Source organism: Eulemur rufifrons, chromosome 15 (genome assembly GCF_041146395.1).
Source record: "Eulemur rufifrons isolate Redbay chromosome 15, OSU_ERuf_1, whole genome shotgun sequence".
In the NCBI taxonomy this organism is placed as follows: Eukaryota; Metazoa; Chordata; class Mammalia; order Primates; family Lemuridae; genus Eulemur; species Eulemur rufifrons.
Window position 1 is genome coordinate 7,954,726 of NC_090997.1, and position 24,201 is coordinate 7,978,926.

General features: G+C 38.6%; 1 protein-coding gene across 3 annotated transcripts in view; it reads right to left on the bottom strand.

Moving 5' to 3' along the window:
• BTBD9 (BTB domain containing 9) overlaps positions 1-24,201 on the bottom strand; it is a 386,775-nt gene that overhangs the window by 84,250 nt on the left and 278,324 nt on the right. For all 3 annotated transcript variants that reach the window (XM_069487430.1, XM_069487432.1, XM_069487431.1), the window contains exon 8: positions 17,365-17,554. In XM_069487430.1, the coding sequence (XP_069343531.1) occupies positions 17,365-17,554 (190 nt within the window). The remainder of the gene's footprint in view (positions 1-17,364; positions 17,555-24,201) is intronic.

The window sequence follows — 24,201 nt, forward strand, 5'->3', positions numbered from 1 at the left end:
GAGCTCAGGAGTTCGAGACCAGCCTGAGCAAGAGCAAGACCTTGTCTCTACTAAAACTAGAAAAAATTAGCTGGATGTGGTTGCACATGCCTGTAGTCCCAGCTATTTGGGAGGCTGAGACAGGAAGATCATTTGAGCCCAGGAGTTTGAGGTTGTTGTGAGCTATGATGACGCCATAGCACTCTAGCCCAGGCAACACAGCAAGACTCTGCCTCAAACAAAATAAAACAAAACAAAAAAAAACGAGACTTATGACTCCTGTGGAACAAAATGGCCCCAGTGTGGGCCTTCATGCAACAGGAAGGGGAGTAGAGTCTTCATGCAACAGGAAGGGGAGTAGAGTCACGTGGCTCCAGGTTCCCTGCCTAACACCATCCAGGGGCCCCTCCCCTCAGCTTTTAGGACCAAATCTATTCAGGAGGAACCACCTGACCATGCTTCTAGAGTGCAGGGACCACACATGGCCAGGGGTCTTGGTATTCTTCACGGTCCCTCGCATAATGCCTTGCAGATCGTAAGCTCTACTGTGTTAAACATGGGGAACAGGAGCGGAGACATGATGGAAAGAGGAGAAGCAGCTACAGATAAATCACCCTTCTCACAAAACCCACACAGCTCATCCCAGTACAGCATTTTCAACACTTCATAGACTGAATTATGTTTCAATCTGGAAAGAAACCTCCCCCCCAGCCAGTACTTTGTCCCCAGACCCCACACCATTTTGGAGAGTCTCACATAAGAGATAATTTATGAAAAATATCAACTTTAACCCCTATTTCATCTCTGGAGCTTATTCTCCTGCCCCTTTCTGACCACGTGCTAATATGTGTCCACATGCACCCAGCCTACAAAGCACCAAGAAGCAGAGCCAAAGAGAAGTTTAATAAGCCTAATGGCTCCTTTCTATTCCCTTGCGTCGAGTTTTCATAGGAATCTGTGTCTCTGGGAGAAATCACAATTTAGCTACAGGCAGACCTTTGTATTCTCTCAACCTGGTGATAAAGGGAGAGAACTGAAGGCAAAACAGGTGAGGAGGCTCGACTCTGAATATTATAGTCAAGAGAACATTCCAGCAGGCATCAACTACAAGGCAAAAGTCTTCCTATTCAATCATGTAATCTCTCTGTTTTTGTTCTTACCAAATCTCTTCTTTGGTCTCTCCTAACACAGCCAGTGCTATTTTCCCACATCTCTTTTTCTTTCTTATCAGCCTGACCTTTTCACCCAAATCAGATCCGGGTTTCAACCTTTGCTCCAGCTTTAAATCATCTTCTTTTCCCCACAGGGCACAATCTACAAAGTCCTGAGCTCTTGCTGAAAATGACTTTAAAACACTTGCCCACCCAGTTCAGACCCTTGTCCTCCTTTGGCGGTGCCACCGGTGCTAGCTGTTGCTCACTCCTCCTTCCAGGCTCTCTACTAAGTTACTGCTGCCTCCCGCTTCCCAAAGCCGTACTTACTCTGGTAGGCCCTGGACGATGGAATCCTGTCTTTCTCTCATCTACTTGTTCTTAAATTTCCTCCCTGTTAGCCCCTTCTCTAATGAATTTCCTTCATGAAATCTTTTGTGAAGGTTTTCACATGAAAACCACCACCCTTTAAAACACAAAAACAAAACTGTAATAAGTTGCAAGTGCTACAAAATTCAAACACTTACAGTAAGTAGATTATTCTGATTGAAGGCTGAGGTGTCTAATAAATCATAGGCCTCCATGTGGAACACGACTTACCATTAAAATAAAGACAACATTAATGAGAATAATAATAGAAACATCTTCTCCACCAGTATATAAAGGTAAAAATTCTAACTACTATTAATAACTGTAAGTTCTTATAAACAAAAGATAATTAATCAATTTAATTATGTAACTGTGTAATAAATCTTTTGAAAAACAGTGAGAAGCCGGGGGGGGGGGGAAAAAGCAATATTTTATATTATTTTTTTGTAACAGCTAGAGGAAAAAATGGCTAATTACATTTTTCAATGGAATTCTTTTGATCACTGGGTACTCAGTACAATTTTCTTGATCCAGGTTTTCAAAGCCGGGATCATAAATTTTAATTCAGTTTTCAGCTGAACATTGATAGCTCCAACTTTCCTAACTGCTAAACAGCTGTAATTAAACCAAACTGGAGTGGGTTACAGGACCAAAAGCTAAGTGGGTAGTTGCCATTTTGTTTTCTGGAACTGTCTATACTATTCTCCCCAGAGTGGGAGGCCCAGGCGGAAGCTCTGCATGGGGAGGGTTTGCAGTTCTCCCCACTGCTGCAGAGGATGTGAGGATGTAGTTTCTGTCTCATGAATACTTGCCAGAACTGCGGGGTAGCTTCCCCTCCCTCCTACTTTTGTTTGGCTGAAGGATTGTCAGATGAGAGCAAGCACTCCCTCTTTGGAATGTATTCTGCAAGAGCTGCCTTTCGAGAAATAACCCTCACAGGTACCGACATGAATATTCACCAGAGTGCATTGAGCACAGAGGCCAGACTCCTTGCCATGTACAGTAATCCTTCGAAATGTATTCCAGGCAAGCTACCAGGGTAAACTCTTATTCAGAAGCCAGGCTTTCCAGTGACGGACCCTGGACGGTCGAAAGAAGGAAATGGGAGTGAGGGAGGCAGGGATGAATAAATCCCTCCTATCTATCTAAGGCCAGGCTGCAACTAGACCTTGCAACATTGACTCAAGCACAGCATGAGGCTTCATTAGAATACTGCACTCTGCAAATTAAACTGTGTCTTTTGTTTAGCTGGCTCACCCTTCCTCATCAAGAAGAACAAACATTTATCTCCCCTATGCCCTACAACCCTATCTTCTGGACCCCTTTTAATTTTCTCCCTATTTGGCTGACAGGACCCACACGGGCATCCAGAGAGCACAGTCTAGGGACCACGCAGACACCCAGTGCAGGGGCACGCACACACGCCTCTCCCCCGTACTCTCTGTATCCTGCACTGACTCACATTCAGAAAGGTGTGGACAGGGAAGATTAGGAACTTTCACAAGCCAGGGAAGGAATCATGCCCAAGGTGGGAGAGATCTCAGATTTCTTGGGATCCTCCCACTCTGGCACTGAATCCCCAAGAGCCAACATTGAGTTTTATGCAGAGGGGCAGAAGAGGATCCCATTAAGGCAGCCTGAGACACAGGAGACTGTTTGGAAAAATCAACATTTAGGTGTCGGGGGCTGGGAAACATCCCTGAGGTAACCTCCAAGGAGCTGGTGCTGGGACTATGTGCACGGTCTACACCCAAATAACTTGGGGGCTCCTAGCAGCCTAAGGGAAAAGGGCTCATGAGCAGGAAAAAAGAAAATGGTGAGGCTTCAAGGAACCTCCTCAGCCTATTAGGACCACAAAGGGCGCCAGTGATCTTAAGCCTCTGACGGACACAATGGCATTCTGAGGCAATGTGGTGTAAGGAGTGGCGGTGGCAGCGGATGGGAGACAGGAGTCCCGACTCTGCCTCTGTGTTGCTCTAAACCACATCCTCTCAGATTTATAATAGTCTGTTAAATGGGGGGGGGGGGGGGGTGTTTAAGGGAAGAGAGGGAGATGGATTTTAATTTAGATGATTTGTGGTTCCTTTTTTTTTTAACTCTATTTCTTCCTTTTAGTTACTAAGTGATATATGATAAATCTTTTGGTACTTTTTATAAAGTATTCATTATAAAGAGGCATAATACTAATTGCAAAAAAATATAAACCAATAGTTTAAAAAATATTCTCTAGCAGCAGAACCTCTTTTACAAACAATGTCCTGGAAGAATCTCAGCATCTAAAGCAGATCAAAGCAGAACTGCTCCACTGTGGGCAGAGTCGGGGGCTGGAGCCTTGTCTTCCAGATTTCCTAGTGGTCCCTCCTTGCAGCGATCCACAGGCTCATTCTCCCACAAAACACAGTAGGAAAAACCCACCAGTCATGGTATATATCTTGTTCCCAAACTAAATGCTGATTTTCAATAGTCATATCTTTTAATAACAGGCTTAAAAGTATCATTCACATTTTTTTAAACCATAAGAGGAAAATAAACTTCTCTAACACTTCTCTTCTTCTTCACTTTAACTTACATGAGCCTGAGACGTTAGTGAGGAAAGGAGCTGACTAGATCAAGCACTGGTAATCTACGGCCTATAGATGCCTGTTTTTGTCAAGTTTTATCAGAACACAGCATGCCCCCTCAGCAGAGCTGCAACAGTGCCTATATGTATGGCCTGCAGTCTAAAGTATCTACCACCTGTCCCTTTACAGAAAGAGTTTCCTGACACCAGCAATGGAAAGAAAACTAAAGCTATTCTTATTGAGCAGTAAAGAGTTAAGGCACCAAGGTAAGAAATAAAGGTATAGTTTAAACTAAGGCTGTGCTTAGCCTAGAAATGTCTCAAGTCTCTTTCTTCTGTTGAGCGTTTCAATAGATTTTCATGTAGCAAATTCCATGTGTAGGTTCTGCTATAGTCATAATCCCATCTTTGTTACTGTGACAACTGTACTGGCGATTCTTGGCTTGTCTTTTCACCCCAAATTTCTGGTATTCCTCCTAAGAGTAAAAAAACTAGAAAGAAAACCATACCAAAAGAATAATAATCAAATAAGCAGCAGCAGCTCCAATTGAAAATGAAAACCATTCCCAAACCCTTCATACACCCTGAACTGACAAAATGCCCAGGAGATGCATTCTCAAATTGAAGACATTGAAATAGGATTGTCATTGACCACCACCCTCCAGATCCCTACTAAAGGGGATGCAATTAGTAGGGTAGAGTGAATAAATTACAGAGATGTTTAAAGTCAGTAAACACTATGCCAAAAACCAAAGTTATATAGTCATTGATACGGCAGTTATGACATCAGTAAAATAGTATTGTATCAGCTACAGAGGAAGATGACATCACAGACTAAACACCAATTAAGCTGACAGTGTTGAGTTGTTGGTTGGTCACCAAGAGAAATGGATTTGTATAGATCTATCCCCTTGCCAGCTGTGTCTCCTGTGATTATAAAAAGCATTTTACAAGATAGCTGACCAGGCAGTCTATAAGCACAGAACAATAAAAATCTTATTGTACTTAGCATTTTAACAGAACTACTCATTTAGAATCTTTAATGAAACCAATTTTAAATGGATGATTCTGTTTAACATGTTCTTCCCAAATGGATCCATCTGATTTCCATGAATTTTCTACTTGTCTCTGAGTCTAACATGTACAGCTAAAATCTGACTATAGTGAACACAAGCATGACAAAGCCATTTCCCTATTTACTGGGAAGGCTGTTATCAACAAGATATTATTTATCTGGTTACCACCAATTCTCAAACAATTCTCCATAGATAATGCTTTATCTACTTCTAACAGCGTTACTGTGAACTTCCTAATAAAGATAGTGCTTGATTATATGTGCTTTATTATTTTTTAACCTCAGAGAAGAAATGAATACAGAAAGGCTAGACATCAGGAAAAGAATTGACAAGGGTTTGCACTGGACATCTGGGGCCAATTAAATGGTACATGCCTAAGGGACTGAGGAATAAGATCTACCATCATAGATCCCAACAACTCCTTCCCCTAAGGTTCTTGAGCTAAGTATACACCAAGGAATGTTCCAGCAAATAAGAAACAAAAGGATACTTTATTGTTAGTGCAACTTTTGGCCCAAAACCCTAATGCAAAGGGTTTTGGGCCATGGAACACTCCCTATTCCCAAGCTAATTGTGTCTGAACAGCTTCAAACCAAAACAAGTCAGGAGGCCTTCTCTGTCCCTTTTTCAACACTCAAAACTTATTCTTCGTTCTCAGCACTATAATTTAAGGAAGGATGAACCCAATACACATTCTAGTACAGTAGTCTCCTTTTATTCGTGGGGGTATATATTTCAAAACCCCTTGTGGATGCCTGAAACCGTGGATAGGACCAAATGCTATGTACTATATACTATGTTTTTTTTATTTGATAACTGAGATGGCTCCTAAGTGACTAACAAGTGGGCAGCACATACAGCGTGGATACGCTGGACAAAGGGATGATGCATGTACCAGGTGGGATGAAGCAGATCAGCACAAGATTTCATCATACTAATCATAATGGCATGCAATTTAAAACTTATGTATTATTTCTGGACTGTTCCATTTAATATCAATAGTTTGGACCATGGTTGACTGTGGATAACTGAAACCACAGAAAGCAAAACCACGGATAAGCTAAGGCAGGGCCTCCTAGGCAGTACTGTCCAGGCCTATGCCACTTAGGGCCCTGTGGGAGACAAGACACACAAGAAGTGATTCCACTGAACTGTGGCCCACTCTTGAGCCCTGCAAACTCACTAATCCGATCAGCATCTCCATGACCACAGTTTTAGGGAGGAGTGAAGACGGATATAGGGGAAGGCAGAAAGAAATGGTGGAAGGAAAAGCAGAGGGTATTTGAACTTTTCCCAAGATTTAAATTCGTGGCATTGCTATAATTACCCTCCCACTGACCGTACTTCTTCTTTCAAATGTCCTCAAAGCCAGAAACACTCACTACAATCCTACCAAACACCCCACCACGTTATCCAAGAAGTTAGAGAGTGGAACACACTTGAGGTAATATGACAGTCATTGCCCATATCTTCTTTGAAAGTCAGAGGTCTTTTTATGTATCATTTCATTCCAGAATAGATGGACATGACTTTTTAAACTCTAGATCTTAAAGACTGAAAATGTTATTTCTAGTAAGACTTTTGACATGATTAATCTGCCACAATAAAATAAAATAAAATAACATGGATATGCAGTGAAATTTCTGATATTGGAATTTTATATGTACAAAAGAATAGTCAATTTTCTGGTTAGGTAACAGATGCTTTGGTTAACCACATATACCTGGTTAACAGATTCCGAATGGATTGACAATTTTAAAAAGAATTCAGATATGATAAAATATGATAAAATATATATACCTATATATAAAACCACACCAAATAAAATTTATTCTCCTTTTGAAAAATCAGAAGGTACTTAGGATCTTGCCCTGCTTCCCAAATTTCGTTGTGTACATGAGTTCTCACTGTGTTGGTAAAGCATAGGAGACCAGTTATAGAAAACCAGTAGACTAAATGTTTGTAACAGAAACTTACAGTTTTGTTTTTTCAAGAAGTAAACTTCATGCATAAGAAATAAAATATGTACAATATCAGCAATGCCTGACATTTCGGATCAGACTTGTACAGTAACTAGACATAGGCTTTTTATTTATAGAACATTTGTGAAACTGAGAATAATATAAAATATAATTATTGTATTACTGTTTTAGATACATCCAGATGCTGTGGGCTCAAAGGGAAACTTTTAAAAATAAATGGGAAAAAAGCCCCCATTGAATTATACACTTTAAATGGGTGAATTGTATGGCATGTGAATATTTTAATGAAGTTGTTTAAAAAAATGGAATACATGAAATATAGAGATTTTAAAATTCTAAAGCAGATGTGAAACATCAAGCAAGAGACAGGGTTCTGTGGCAGAGCTGTTGGCTACATAAGCCAACGCCTAACCGTGACCCTCAATGTCTTAGCTAACCTCGCTAGGGCTGATGGTACGACCCAGCCCTTCCTAATAATTCTAAGTGGAAGTTGGCTGGGTAGGTTTCAAATAAAGCTTTGGCTTTTCCTAATAAAAAGGGACAGACTTGGCTGGTAGAGCTCTTTATCTTTTTATCCTTTTGTCCTCCTTCCTGCCTAAACACAGACATGGTAGATAAAGCTGTAGCAGCTGTCTTGTTTCTCTGGGGCAAAAACACATGTGCAAAAGACCAAGAAAATTGCAGAGATCATGGAATTGCAGAACCAATACTGGCAGCCACCTCCCTGTGGACTTTTTGTTACGTAAGACTGAAACAAACAAAACTAAAAAACGTTTTAGAAATCTTTCTCAATGAGATATTCTGTTATTTGCAGCCAAATGCAACCTGAATGCAAGCTCCTTTGGAGTAAATGAGTGTTAGTAACAAAAACAAATGTTTGGGAAAGATAGTAAGAGGAGTAATAAAAAACAACAACAAAAACAAATGTTGTCAAGTCTTGGTTGCAACATTTCATGGAAGTTTCTATGATTTACAGCCTTAGGAAACAAGGATGGGTTGAACCAGAAGATATGATGCCGTCTCTCATTTTCTTTTTAAGGCCATAGGAAGCTCTGTAGGATCATGTAACAGATTAGAATCTTCAAGGTGGAGTTTTAGCACCAGTTGCATCACCATACTCATGATGGAGAGGAAGAGGAAGAACTCAAACTGTACTTTGGTTTCTTTATTTCATAAATGAAGACAGTGGGAGCAGCTAAAGCTCTAGAACTACTGTAAAACATGGAAGCTAAAAGAACTGTTAGCCATTTCTAAACATTAAACTGTATAGAAAGTCTCAACAGTCTTGGCTGGTGTTTGGTTACAGTAAAAAAATAATGTGGCAAAGCTGGCAATGTCATAATCATTGAGGGACATGGTGACAGGAAGAAAGAGGATCCTTACCATTAGGTCTTAAGGGCTGCAAGAAAAGAAAATCCAGGGAGAAGTAAAAGCATACTCTGCATTTATCTATGTAACCAATACCCTTTACAGTGAATATGATACATTGCTGAAAGAGGCAACACAGCAGAAAAATTAAAAAATAAATTCCTCAGCTAGAGCTAAGCCCCTGAGTGTCCAGAAAAGTCGCTGAAAGGAGTCCTTGAGGGGCACCAACCAGCCCACCATCATAATCATTTTTCCTAGGAGAAAGATTCAGAAATAGAAGGTGGAATAGTTGGGGTTTTTTTTTTTTTTTCAATCTCAGTGCTTCTGCTCGTTCTTAACTAGATATACGAGAATGTTTTGCTCAAGTGCCTCTGTGGTTACCAGTTTACAAAGAGCTAAGCTTAAAAAAAAAAAGGGAGACAGAGAGAGATACACTGACATCAGGTGCTACCAAGATGCACCAATAGCATCTTAACAAGGTGACAAAATTGGGCTCCTGGGGAAAAAGTCTTCAATTTAAGGGTACCTGGGGAATATGAACATTTTCAAAGGTACATAACTGCTTTGGATTAATTCAAGGATTAACCTTAAATGACTGTGGCCCTTCAGTTTTCAGAATAGCTTTATTCACTTAATACTCAGAAATTATATAAAAGCAATTTGATGTATTAAATTTGTAGAAATTTCAATTTGCTGAAAGACCTATCCTCTTAGCTCTCATGAGAACAGCCACATTTCTGTGACTCTGTATGGCCTACCCTGGGGCAGCAATATATAAAACATCTGCCAAAGTAAAACCAAAGGAGGAGGATGTTGATGCTTTCCATTCATTTGATGTTCCAAGGTGAACAATTCTGGTTTTTAAAACAATTGCTTAAATCACTATTGGTAAAGTATTTGTTTTACAGGGATCTTAAACAACAATTCTGGATAATTATTAAACATAGGTTTATGGGTCAAATGGGGCTCAGATCCTCTGTAAAAATGTCTTCTTGATAGGTTAATCTTTGAAAACTAAAAGGATTCTTTTTTCATATACTCAGCTATATTTTATGATGACTAGTTGTCAAGTTCTCCAATTACTCAAGAGAGATAAATGGTTGGCATGTGAGGTAAATCACACACACATACACTCACTCACTCTCTCTCTCTCTTCTTTTTTTTTTTTTTTGGCATTTAACCTTTCTTGCTTTTCCAAAGAACATCTGAATTCTAGCACCCCTCCTGTAGTTTTAACACACAACTTAGTTGCCATAGCAATACTCTCTGGTCTTGAAATACCTCTAGGATGAAACTGGTTGAGGCATATTTACCATGTCCCCAAACGGTTTCGAGGCTCCGGGATTTCTGGCCCCCTAAGCATTCACACAGTTCAGACTCTAGCATCTATTGGGAACCACAGATATAATTCTTTTCTGTGATTTTTCTGGGAACCAGAGCTCTGAGTTTGAGGCTAACAAGGGAAGACTTTAGTGTGATGCAGATAGGCTCAGAGAGAAACAACACTTGGTAATAAATCATGGATCAGTGAGACAAGGAAGAATTTCTTGGTTCAGGGTTGTGGCAGATGACACTCAGCATGACTGAAGTGAAGCAAATTTTGTATAATATCTTTCCAATTTCAACTAGAATTATAGGCATTCTTAATCCAAGCTAGACGAGCCATATATTTAGATGTTTGTTGTATTCTTCAGACTATAAAAAGGAAATTTCTAGCTCTCTAGATTGCAAAGAAGGACGTCTTAATGTAAACAGATGTACTGCTTGCCCGTGCAGCCCTCAGACAGAATGAGATGGAAACGGCATGGAACAAGCGAGGCAAGCATCCCACCTGTGTTAATGTCAGTGTCTAACTCCAGAGCTTAATCTCGGTCATTTGCTGGAGATGCCAGATCTTTAGCAGTTTCCTCACATACACTTAGATCAGATACACCGAGCAAATATGATGTCCAATTTAGTTGACAAATAGAGCTCCCTTTAGTTGCACTAACATATTATGTTGTCAGTTCAGTCAATGAGTGTTTATTGAGTACTCAAGCACAGAGAACCATACTAGGCACTTGGAAACCGCTGCAAAGACTCAAGTCCATCACAATGTTAAAAAATCACTATCTTCAATTTGAGATTATCTGTGGTCCTACTGGAGATTGAGGGTTGCACAGACATAGAAAATACTCAAATAATTACAAAACATTATTTGAGTCATTAGCTTCAATTTCTCTCCCCACCCTTATCAACTAAGCCTTCATTTGGAACTATGAAGTAGGGAAAAAATTGAATATTTTGTGATTCCTCTCCTTTTTCTTTTCTGTGCCTGTCCTTTGGGAGAGAAGTGGTTGCGCAATAGTGCAGGAGGGTGGTAAGCAATAGGAAGAAGGAAAGAGGTTTCTTTTTCTTTTCTTTTTTTTTTCACCTGGCAATGGCTATTAGAATTTTAAATACTCATATACTGTGACCCTAACGAGCTCATGGAACTTAATCCTGTAGAAACAAAAGCACGAATGTGGATGGATATGTGTTAAAGATACTTATTTTCACATTATTTGTAGTGATCGAAAAAAGGAAATAATTCTATTGTCCATCAATAGGGGAATGGTTGAATAAATCATTATATATACATACTGTAGAGCATTATACAGTTATTAAAGGAATCATAAATACACACACACACAGACATACATACACACATCTTTTGACTTAAGATATAACCATGAGGCACTATTAAGTAGAGGAAGTTGCAGAATATTTTTATTAGAATGATCCTAGTTTTATAAAAACATCACTATCTTTATATATCCATATATCTGCTTATATATTTCCATAACTATGGTGATGGTAATATTGGTTATTGAGGTGAGATAGGCAGAGAGAAGACTGGGAAAAATTGTTATTGTTTTCTTAAAACCATTTATAGCATGGTTTCAAGCTTTGTCGTAAGCCCATGTTACTCTGTACACTCTTAAGAAAATTTAGTAAAGGATTATTTTTTATTTGCATAGAAAAAAAAGAGGTCTTGTTAATTTACAAACTGAATAGATAGTCTAGAGTTGGTTGTAGCCACACCATAATGAAAGGGCAGTTGAAGCTGGCATTGATTTAACAGTTCACAGACAAAGAAAAGTATGACAGATAAATAAGGACCATGGTGGCATATGTAATTTGTTTTTATGGATCAACATGCTATTACTTCTTTTAACTTATGTTTAATAACTAACTACAAGATACAAACTGATTTATGGTTCAGACATTCTGTGCCAGATTAACTTTTATAAGTGGTAGAATTAGAATTGTTTTTCTTACTGCAAAATAAAAATAGCTTTATCCCCACAGAAATTATGAATACCCATCAAGAACATGCTTTGGGCTAGACCCATTTTGTCCTAACATATTGCATTTATATAACATTTTCCAAGTGAGGAACTAAAAATATTTTTGTGTCATTAACTCCTTGATACAACACCCAGAGAGATGACAGGTTTATTTAGCTGCATCTATCTGATTATCTCATCTTTGGACAGCCTACTTACTTATAATTAGGTTTGTTACTTAAAGCATTATGGGTATTTTAGTTATACTATTGCACATACCAATTACAAAACCATAATTTTCAAGCCAATTTAAAAACTGTTGACTTAATTGACTATCATAATTAGAGTTTCAACAAAGTGCTGCATTTATTAGCTGAAAAAGACTGGGTGATAGGTATACTTCATACATAGTATATTTGATTTCTCATACCAGCCTGAAAACACTAAAAAGGATATCATGATTAAGTAGAATGATAATAAGTCTTTTTTTGTTGTGGGGTTTTTTTTGTTTTTTTTTTTGAGACAGGGTCTTGCTCTGTCACCCAGGTTAGAGTACACTCATAGCTCACTGCAACCCCAAATTCCTGGGCTTAAGGGATCCTCTTGGCTCATCCTCCCGAGAAGCGGGAGCTACAGGTGTACAGCACCAGGCCCAGCTAATTTTTTAATTTTCTGTAGAGACGGAGTATTGCTATGTTGCTCAGGCTGGTCTCAAACTCCTGTCCTCAAGCAATCCTCCTGCCTTGGCCTCCTAAAGTGCTAGGATTGCAGGCATGAGCCATCGCACCCAGCCAATAATGTCTTAAACTAAGGTGACAGAGGAACTATAAACTAAGGCATTTAGGTAGATTTGGTTAGTTATCATGACTCTGGTCTTTTTATGTGGTCAGATCTCTGAAGATTTCTTGTGATTTAAATTTTAATGTTTTTTAAATGGCATGAAAATGATACAATTACTACTCAATTATCCACTTTTAAGGCACATTCCAGGTAATTTCACTTTTTTCTCTAAAATAAAATGAGTACCTTTTGCTGTGCCTATAAACCTAACAACAACATGGACAAACTCCTTTATTTCCCAGTTATGTTGCCAGGGGAAAGAGAAAGAAATGCAAAAGAGTGGGGAGAGAGGTTCCTATTAAATGGTAAGAATTAGGACTCTTCCTGTGGTTTCTTCTCCAGAAGCTGGTTGGGTCAAGGCAGGTCAGGAGCAGAGAAGGCGGCTTCTAAAGGTCTGAGGGCCCCCCAGCCCTGCCCCTCCTCTCCTCTAAAGGTGCTGATGAAATGCTGGGATGGGGCTGCGGGAGTGGGATGGGTTTGGTAGTTGGTGTTGAGTAGAGAGACGGCAACAGGGCATCTCAGGGCTGTTATTCCTAAGTTACTTCTCTCGCCTTGCTTCTTGCTCTCCCCTGCCTCCTTTCTCCATCCACACCGGCCTCCTACCTGCCCCTGCAGTCTGCCAGGCATGCTCCCCCTCCAGGGCCTTGGCACTCTGCCCGTGATGCCTATCCTCAGGATCCGCAGAGGGCTTGCTCTTCCCACCCTTCAGGCGCTGCTCACACATCACCCTTCCCAGTGCAGCCTCCCCTGACCACCCAGTCTAAAACTGCACTGTGGATCCACCCCTGGGTCTCCCTCCTTATTTTCCCATAGCATGTCTAAATCTCTCACATGTCACCAGTTGTGTTTGTTCCCTGTTCGTCTCCCCCCATCCCCACCAGCATGCCAGCTCCGTGAGAGCACCAATGTTTGCTGATTCAGTGCTGGGCCCCGGTGCCTACAGTAAGTAGTGCCTGGCACACGGTAAAAGGCTGAGAAGATTTTGTTGAATGAATGAAATAGGGGGACAGAGAGATGGTCAGCGATCATGTTTCAGTTCACCCTCTGCAGTATACCACAGGGTACTGGAACCTGACTCACTAGGAGGGTTGGGCTCCCACTGACTACGGTTAGGCCCACGCATTTTCTGTCAAGAAACAAGGACGGCTCTGCTTGCCTGCGTAACTACAGGGTAAACTCCCAGGAAAGGAAGAAATGGTTTCTCTCTATGAAAACAGGCAAACAAAAGAAATTCACAAAATACTTCACAAATTCACAAAACAATTATGTCCTCTCTTAGGAATAAAGAATGCAATGATCAAGATATTCATGTTTGAGGCCTTTGCCAAGAGTGAAGAATCCGGAATTGCTACAGCCGGTACACCATGAGATGAGGCCCCACTGCAGACAGAGCCAGAGTCTCCAGGATTTCCAGCTCTCCTCTTGCCTCGATGGGAAGTGTTAGTCACTCTGCTCTATAATACCCTCCCTCTAGGTGTGGATTCGGAATCGCTGGGCTTCTTCAGATACAGTGACTAGGAAAGCAACTCAGTCATCACAAGCAATAGAAGCTGTGGGTCAAATGTCACTGACTAATCAACCTGTCATTGGTCAATTACCTATCCCCATGAAGAGGTGCCACTGATCTAGTTTCCCATCAATAAATGTCTATCTGGCCACATCAGCTACTGCTAACCACAGCCTGCCAAGATATCCAGCATCGTCCGCAGGCATTGGTGGCTAAGAAATCTCTCTCCCTTTCCTCTTAATAATGTCACAGAAGAGGCAAATGCAGCTCCTGACAACATAATGTTGGTTTCACAGAGACGTGTCTCTTTGAACGCTCAGCCAGTTACACAGGGCTTCAATTGCATGGATTTTCTTACTGAAAAAACAATAGCTGGGCTTAAGGAACTTGGAGGCTTCATACTGTGCTGAGATATACAATTCTGTCTTTAGTTGTATTCATGCTCTCATCCCCTTCTGAGTGAGGAAAAGAAAAATTGTTTAGGGGAACCATTTTCATTCCATATTTAAGAAAACCAAATGGGCACTGTTCTCTCTTCCCTTAAGCCCCAGTGACACTCTGTTCTGGAGTCAGATTCAATATCTCTGATTCTCTGGGTAGATCTAGAGGCTATGGTGGCCTTGCCACATGAAGAGCCTGTTTGTCTCTCTCTGAGTTGTCACCCTGGCACTGACCTCGTGAGGTCCCTGCTGGATCTAAAATTCTAGATTTCCTACTGTATCCCCTATAATTTCCCTCCTATCTTGATGTTAAGGAGGCTGTATCAGAAGGTAATGGAGAGGAAGGAATTCAGGAAGATGCCCATGTTTTTGGCTCAGGCACACTGGATAGTTTTGGTTTAGGCATAAGAGAGCTGCAACTGAATGAGATGACTTGAGCAGGGAGGGGGAGGATAATGGAATTCCATTTTAGATGTCTTGGTTTAAGGTCTTGGTTTGAGATGCGCACAGAACGCTGTTAGATGGTGGCGGTGGTGGAGAGGGAGGCTCAGGGTACCAGGTAAGCAAATGGAATACAAAGAACATTAAAAGAGAGTAGGCAGAGCTACTAAGCTGCCTGTTTGCTTCAATCTTCATTGACAGGAAGACTGGTCTTCAAATTAGAAATGGCAGAACAAACATAATAAAGAGAAAATTGAAGTCCCAAATAGGTGAAGAGAAAGAGAGTATCTAGTCAATTTAAATGATTTCAAGTCTCCTGACTCAGATGAGTTACACCCCAAGCCTGCTGAAAGAAATTGCAGATGTAATCTTAGAGACACAATTGGTAATCTTCAAGAAATTGTGAAGACTATAAGGAGTGCCAGAAGACAAAAGAAGGACAACTGTTTTCTGGATTTTTAAAGTGAAGAGGGATAGATTGTAATAGGAAATATATAGACAAGTTTCTAATCATCAATGGCAAAAATTCTAGAATAGCTTATTAAATAGATGGTTTGTGAGTGCTTTAGTTAATGCAAACAGCTGAGAAAAAGGAAGGATTGTTGTTCGCTGTTTGATGGAAGTTTATTTGTACTGGTGGCTTGTCCAGACTAACGTGGCTTGTCTCTTCCCCTTTCCTAAGCACAAAGTGAGTTGTTTGGCCCTCAGTATGAACTCAAGGCTTCTCTATCTGTGATTTGTTGCCTATGGTACTTAGCCTGTGATGTGGCCCTTTATAAAATGGGGTTGACAATTTAAATGAAGAAATCCACAGTCTGAATTCTCCAAGAAATCCAGCATCGACTCCTCAGGGTGTCCCAGGGACCTGGCAAGCAGCTTTAACCTCTGTGGTTATTGCCTAAACACAGATAAATCTTTGCTCATTAGAATCCTACTACATTATTTTTTGTGCTATTTCTTCCTTTATACACGCTGACTTTAAAATAGGAACAGGAAACAACAAAGCAAATGTGATGGAGCATGATGGGCGGAAGGCAGTCATGTCCTGCCAACACCTCTACCCCTGGCAGGCTAAGATAGAAATATTTATGTGTGTGTGTGTGTGTATTTTAACATTATATTTGCATTACATTTTTACATTAGCTTTTCAAAGGCCTTCTTAGAATGTTGAAAAAAAGAAGAGGAAAAAAAAAAAAAAGCAGCCTACTCAAGACCCAGATAGCTCTCTTGAACTAAAAGTACAGTCACGTGCCGAATAATGATGTTTTGGTTATGATGGTGGTCCCCTGAGAGTATGATGGAGCTAAAAAATTCCTATTGCCTAGTGATGTCATCATGTCACAGAACAATTACTTTGTTTTAAAAAATTATAGTGTAGCCTGAGTGCACAGTGTTTTTAAAGTCTACGGTAGGGTACAGTAATGTCCTAGGCCTTCACATTCACTCACCACTCACTCACTCACTCACACAGAACAACTTTCAGTCCTGCAAGCTCCGTTTATGTGAAGTGCCCTACACAGGTGTACCACTTTTTTTTCTTTTATACTTATTTTTATTGGATCTTTTCTATGTTTAGATACACAAATACTTACCATTGTGTCACATTATTTACAGTATTCAGTACAATCATATGCTGTACAGGTTTGTAGCCAAAGAGCAATAGACTATCCCACATAGCCTCGGTGTGCAGAAGGCTGGATTGGACAGGTTTGTGTAAGTACACTCTATGATGCTCACACGATGATGGAATTGCCTAACTAGCATTTCTCAGAACATATCCCTCATTAAGCCATGCACGACTGTACACCCTCTGGCGGATGTTACCAGTTTCATGTTTAAAAATGATACAATCCTATAAATCAAGCAAAGTTAAAGTTCCCTTCTTAAAATAAAACAAAAAGGAAAAACAACAAAAAACCCAGATACAAAGATCACTAAGATCTTTTAGAACCAGATCTCATATTCAGATGTTTGGTTCATATATAGAGTCATTTATTAAAGTCAAAAATGATTTTTCATTCTATATAACCTCTCTTGGCATTACCCTAAAAGTCTCTAACCAAGACAAAATGAGACTTGAGAAGGAGGTTTGCCATACCCAGAGAGAGGCCTCTTACCAAGTTCCTCCATGAGTCTAATTCTGGTGTACCTTCCCACCAGAAAACCCAAACAAGCACCCTACATCTCACTGTCATCTCCTCTCTTTATACTCTCACTCCCTTCTCGCTATTTAGAGCAAAGAACAGTTTCCTCACTGGAGTTACTGGGATCATTTTACCAAAATAACAATTTGTATGTGTATCTTCCATTTTAAAGCTAATGAATGACAATGAATCTTCTTACCGTATTGACCCAATCATGTATGGCTGTGCCAGCTGAACCACAATCGCACCGCTTCCTAGCTGGTGACATGTGTAGCCAGAATCCCAATCATAATTCTTAGTGTCCCCATTCAGCAAGGCATTTCGGCTCCGACTGACTCCTTCAATCACACTGGCACAATCAGAAATTGTTGCAATATTCTCCATGGGAACTGTGAATCCAAACACAAGATTTGGCATCAGGATAAGAGAAGCCAAACGTACCTCAATAGTGTACTCAGAACAAAATTAGTTAATTGCTATCTCAAATCAATGATAAAAGGGAAATTAGAACCTCTTGATTATCTTAAGATATGAATATACTTTCCATGCTAAATAGCTTTAAAAAAAAAGTTGAACCTAAGGTTGAAACAAACCAAACCACACGTAGCAATTAACCTTAACATAGTTTATTAGAAAGAAACATGATAGCCCATAAAATATAGATTGGATAAATACATTGTAGAATATTACTATAATGAGAAACTACAATTGAGATTAATGAATTACATCTGTATATAAATGAGTGAATTTCAACAACATAATGTTGAATAAAAAAAGCAAGGCACAGAAAAACAGAGGATGAGTTCATTTTTACAAAGTTTTTAAAAAGTCTACACTAAAAACTACTTTGTTTAGGGCTATATACATAAATGTAAAACTAAAAAGGAAGTCCAGGGAATTATTACACAAAATTGAAGATAGTCTGGGAAGAGGGGAGATAAAATCTTAGAAGGGCCCCCCATCAAAAGGTCTGAACATTAACTGATTTCATTTCCAAGCAATATTGGTCTTATTCTGTTTCTGAAGCTAGGTGATGTGTACATAGGCATTTGTTTTATTAGTCTCTAAGCTGCATATATTTATTACATCTATTCTTCTGAAAATTTGTTTAAAGAAATATGATAAATTCAGAATTTTAGAATTCATAAAACAGGAAAGTGATTCAGAACATGGTAACAATCCCTTTTCAGAATATACAGTTGCCCTCAGCTGTGATTCTTTTGTTTGTTTACCATTCTGTGCATTGCAACACAGATGCTCTTTCCTTCATTCATGAACTGTTGTATCTTGAAAAACTCTGTTTTTATTCTGAGTCTCTATACTTTGAGTCTACATCAACCTGCTCACTTACAAAAGTCAGAAGCTTCCACAAAATGATGTCTGTCCACTATGACATAGATTCTCTAAATACTGAGAAGAGAATGATAAAAAGTAAGGGCCTTTTAAGATCCCTAAGATCCTTTCTGTGCATTTAAAGCCAAAATCTACAATTTTCTTCAGACATTTAAGTTATTTAACCAAAATCTACAATTAAGCCTACCTACTTATATTCAAGATCTGTAGTTTACTTTAGATAATTTAAAAGTGATTGAAAAAGAAAACGACAATTTCTCATTAGATATGTAAACTTGTACTTCTCAGTATAATAATAAACTCTATCAAAAGAAAAAGGGTGAGAAATACTACCACCATGCCAAAACATTTCTAAATTTATAATGATGTGGAGCAAAAAATTCTGTATGTATCTTCTAAGCAATGCATTAATTTTCCAAGTTGAACATGCCTGTACTTAAGTCCCCCTCTCATATGCCTTTGCCAATTGCTGTGCTCTCTGTAGATGAGGAAAGCCACCCAAGATAAGGAAAGACAGGGAGGGAAGGAGGGTGAGAGAGAGGATAGATTTTCTTATGGTGAATCCCTTGATTATGAAGCCTAACTTCACAGCAACAAGAACAAACACAGGTGAAATTGCCTGTAAGGACAGTTTACTGGCAGAGAAGGGGTCAGAAAGAAGCTCACCATGACTTTAGAAAGAGACAGAGGTGAAAAGGCTAAGACATGGCACCTCCATCTCATGGAAAAGGGGCTGTATTCTTTGATTTGGGAGACAGAACTTAAGGAAGTAGCAGAAGATGTCCAATACACTGAGTTAACACCAGGCTGGTGGCTACTACCTGTAATCCCAGCTACTCAGGATGCTGAAGTGGGAGGTTTGCTTGAGCCCAGGGCAACAAAGAGGAACCCCATCTCTAAAAAATTTAAAAAAAAAAAAAATTAGCTGGGTATGATGGCACATGCCTGAAGTCCCAGCTACTCAGGAGGCTGAGGTGAGAAGATCACTTGAGCCCAGGAGTTTGGGGCTGCAGTGAGCTATGATCATGCCACTGCACTCCAGCTTGGGCAACAGAGAGACTCCATCTCTTAAAGAAAAAAAATTGAGCTGAGATGTAAGATAATACTGTAGGTAGGTTATGCTGCAGTAACAGACAGGCCCCCATTCTCTCAGTGGCTTAACATAGCACACATTTGTTTTTCACTCACCCCACGTATTCAATGATGATCAGCCAGAGCCAGGTGGCCCTGCTCATGGTATCACTTAGGGATCCCAGGGACAGAGGCTTCATATTGACATGTGCTTCCTCAATCACAGCAACAGTGGGAAGAGGGAAAGCTGGGCACTGGTTCTTAAAACTCTTCCCCCAAAGTCACACAGATCCTTCTGCCCACATTTCATAGACCAACACAGGTCACATGGCCTTACCTAACTTCAAAGGGGACCAGAAAGCACAGCCCTGCTGTGCACCCAGAGGAGGTGCGCAGGAGAAGAAATGGAGCATTTGGTGAGCAATATTAACATGTACCCAAAATTTGAAACCGGGATGAAAGAACATTCACTAGACAGATAAATCTGGTCATTTGTTTAAAGTATATAAAATATTTCAATGAATGAATATCCCAAAATTTATATATCTAGTCTTTTGCAGAGAGACATTTAGATTGTTACCATTGTTTTCTTTGCCATTATAAACAAAGGTATCTTCTTGTGTTCCTGGGTAAGAGTTTCTTAAAGGAATACCTACGATTGAGATATCTATAGATCTATATATAAATACATGTTTTTAACACTCACAGCTATCAGTTACTGTCAAGTTCCCTAGATATTGCCAAATTATTCACCAAAGTGGTTGTAAAACTTAATGCTCACAACTCATTGCTCCACATCCCCCCAACTCTTGGTGATGTCAGACAGATGACTGTGAAATGAGATCTCAATGTGGCTTTAGTTTTTCATTTCTTTGTTAAATGAAGTTGAACATGTTTTTCTTTTTTTCCTCTGAAATCATTCTCACTTCCTCTTCTGTAAACTGCCTATTTTTATTTTTTGCCTATTTTTCTATTATCTAATTGATTTGAAGGATGCCAATGCTTTGTAGGTCGATGTATTGAGCTAAAATATTTAATCTTTTCCTTTATGATTTGTGTTTTTCCTTTCTTGTTTATAAATTCTTTCCTACACCAAACCCATTAAGATACTTTCCTACATTTTCTCTTAAAAGTTCTCATATTTTTCTTTTCATGTCTGGTTCTTTAATCGATTCAGAATTTATTTTTGGTATGCTGTGAGATAGGGATTATTTTCATCTTTTATTTACAGGGATGACCAACTTCCCCAGTACCATTTAATGAACAGTCCATCCTTTCCCCCACTAATTTGTTATATACAAGGTTTTCATATTTACAGGGATGTAAATATGTATTTGCATATTTGTATTTCATATGTATTTGCATCTCCTTTTAAAATCTGTATTTCGTTTCACTGATAGATTTGCCCAGCCTGTGCCTTTACCAGGCTGTTTTACTTACTATGAAATATAATTTTATAGTAATCTTAAATCTTAGCACCTCTCCTCCCCCTCCTTTTCCTTATTCTTTTTCTACAAAATTATCTTACATATTCTTGGCCCTTTCAGGAAAATTTTCCATTTTAAGTTTTGAAATATACTGACATAAAAATTTTCATAGTATGTCCTCTCATTCCAAATATTGTTTATTTGTACCTTTTCTTTCTTTTTTGATCTGTTCTACACAGGTTTATCTATATTATTAGTGCTTTCAAGGAGCCAATGTTTGGTTTTGTTGATTCATTATTTCCTATTTTATTAAATTCTTCTATTATTATTATTTTCTTCCTTCTGCTCCTTTGAATTTACTCTATTTTTTCCCTACTTGCAGCAAATGCTGAATTCATGAATCTCTTTTCTTACAAATGTATTTAAAGCCAATATTGTATTTTACTTCTAACTCCTGTTTTACCTTTAAAATCAAGGTTTGATATTCAGTGTTTTGAAAAGTGCTGGTCAGGTACTGTGTAGAATATTCCGTAATTTGGGTTTGTCAGATATACAGTATTTTAAAAGTTGATCACTTCTAAATATTTTCTAATTTTCATTATGATTTTTCTTTGACCCATGACTTACTCAGAAGTATGCTTTCAACTTTTCAAATAAAACTTTTTGAGTTATCTGTTACTGATATATATATATATATATATTTTTTTTTAGAGACAGGGTCTCACTCTGTCACCCAGACTAAAGTACAGTGGCTCCATCATAGTTCATTGTCGCCTCAAACTCCTGGGCTCAACAAATTCTCCTGTCTCAGGCTCCCGAGTAGGTGGACTACAGGCATGCGCCACCACACCTGGCTAGTTTTTCTTGTTTTTTTTGTAGAGATGGGGTCTCAATATGTTGCCTAGAATGGTCTTGAACTGGCCTCACACAATCCTCCCACCTCAGCTTCTCAAAGTGCTGGGATTATAGGTGTGAGCCATGTGTTACTGATTTTTAATTACATTCAGCCCTGTTACTGATTTTTTAATTACATGGTAATAATGTGAACAAAAAAGTGTGGTCTGTCTGATATGACTGTAGAATTTGAGATTTGTTTTGTGGTCTAGTACATGGTTAATTCTTATTAATATTTGACAAGTGCCTCAAAAGAATGTGTATCATCTAATTTGGGGGACATATGGTTCTATATATGTTTATTAGCTCAAATTTATTGTATTATTTAAATCACTTATATGCTTACAAATTACTGGGAGATGTTTGTTAAAATCTCCTGCTGTGACTATAGATTTACCAATGTATCCTTACAATCCTGTCAATTTTTGCTTTACATATTTTGAGACCACATCATTTCAAGTGTATCATTTTAAATTATTATATCTTCCTGGTGGGTGGAACCTTTCATAATTATGTACTGTTGTTCTTTATTCCCAGTAATGTCTTTACCCTAATGTCTACATTGTCTGATGTCAAATAACTATAGCACCTTTACTTTGGCTACTGTTTCCTTAGCATCGGCTCTGTATTTTTCCAGTCTCTTGTAAATAACATAATAGATTTTTTAAAAATTCAGTGTCCTTGTCTTTCAACTGGCAGATTTACATGACTTACATTAATTGTTATCACTGATATACTTAGATTCAGTTTTCTTTCCATTTACCTGTTTTGTTCTTTGCTGCTTCCCTCACCTTTCTGTCCACTCTGCTCCAGTTTTCTTAATGGATGAATAGCTTCTTTTGTTTCCCCTACCAGCTATCTCTGTTGATTTGGTTTGGAAGTTATATTTTACATTTCTATTCTTTTAGTATTCTTAAATTTTAGACAAGAATACCAGCTTTAATAAAGCCTAAAATTTAAAACGACATATTCCCTTCTCCTGAACAATAAAACGATCTTAACACTTATTTTGCAATTTAAACACATTTTATTGACACATAATATTCATACTTATGTATGGGGCACATATGATATTTTATTACATGCACAGAATGTACAATGATCAAATTAGGGTATGTATCACCTCAAGTATTTATCATTTCTATGTATTGGGAACATTTCAAATCTTCTAGCTATTTTGAAATGTACAATATATTATTGTTAACTATAGTCACTCTGCTCTGAACATCAGAACTTATTCCTTCTATCTAACTGTATGTTTGTAACCATTAACCAACCCTTCTTTATTTCCCCTCATCCACCCTTTTCAGCCCCTGGTAACTATAATTTTACTCTACCTCCATGAGATCAACTTTTTTAGGTCCCACTTATGAGTGACAACATGTGATATTTGTCTTTGTGCCTGGCTTATTTCACTTAACATAATGACCTCCAGTTTCATCCATGTTGCTACAAATGACAGGATTTCGTTTTTTATGGCAGAATGGTATTCTATTACGTGTATGTACCACATTTTCTTTATCCACTCATCTGCTGGTAGGTTGATTCCATCTCTCGACAATTGTGAAGAGTGCTGCAATAAACATGGGGGTACAAATATCCCTTTGATAAACTGATTTCTTTTCCTTTGGATACATACCCAGTAGTGGGATTGCTGGATAGTATGTTAGTTCCAATTTTGAAAAATCTCCATACTGTTTTCCATAATGGATGTACTAATTTATATTCCCACCAACAGTGCATAAGAGTTCTTCTTTCTCCACATCCTTACCAGCATTTATTTTCTGTCTTTCTGATTACAGACATTCTAACTGGGGTGAGGTCATATTTCATTGTAGCTTTGATTTGTGTTTCCCTGATGATTAATGATGTTGAACATTTTTTAATATATTTGTTAATCATTTGTTTGTCTTCTTTTGAGAAATATCTGTTCAGGTCTTTTGCCCATTTTTAATTGGATTATTTGGGAATTTTTTTTTTGCTGTTGACTAAATTGAGTTCTTTATATATTCAGGATATTAACCCCTTGTCAGATTCATAGTTGCAAATATTTCCTCCAACTCTGTTGATTGTTTCCTTTGCTGTGCAGAGCTTTTTAGTTTGATATAATCCCATTTGTCTATTTTTGCTTTTGTTGCCTGTGCTTTTAAGGGTTTTATCCAAAAAATTCTTGCCCAGATCAATGTCATGAAGCATTTCTCCTCTGTTTTCTTCCAGTAGTTTTATCATTTTGGGTCTTACATTTAAGTCTTTAATCCATTTTGAATTGATTTCTGTGTAGGTAATATTCT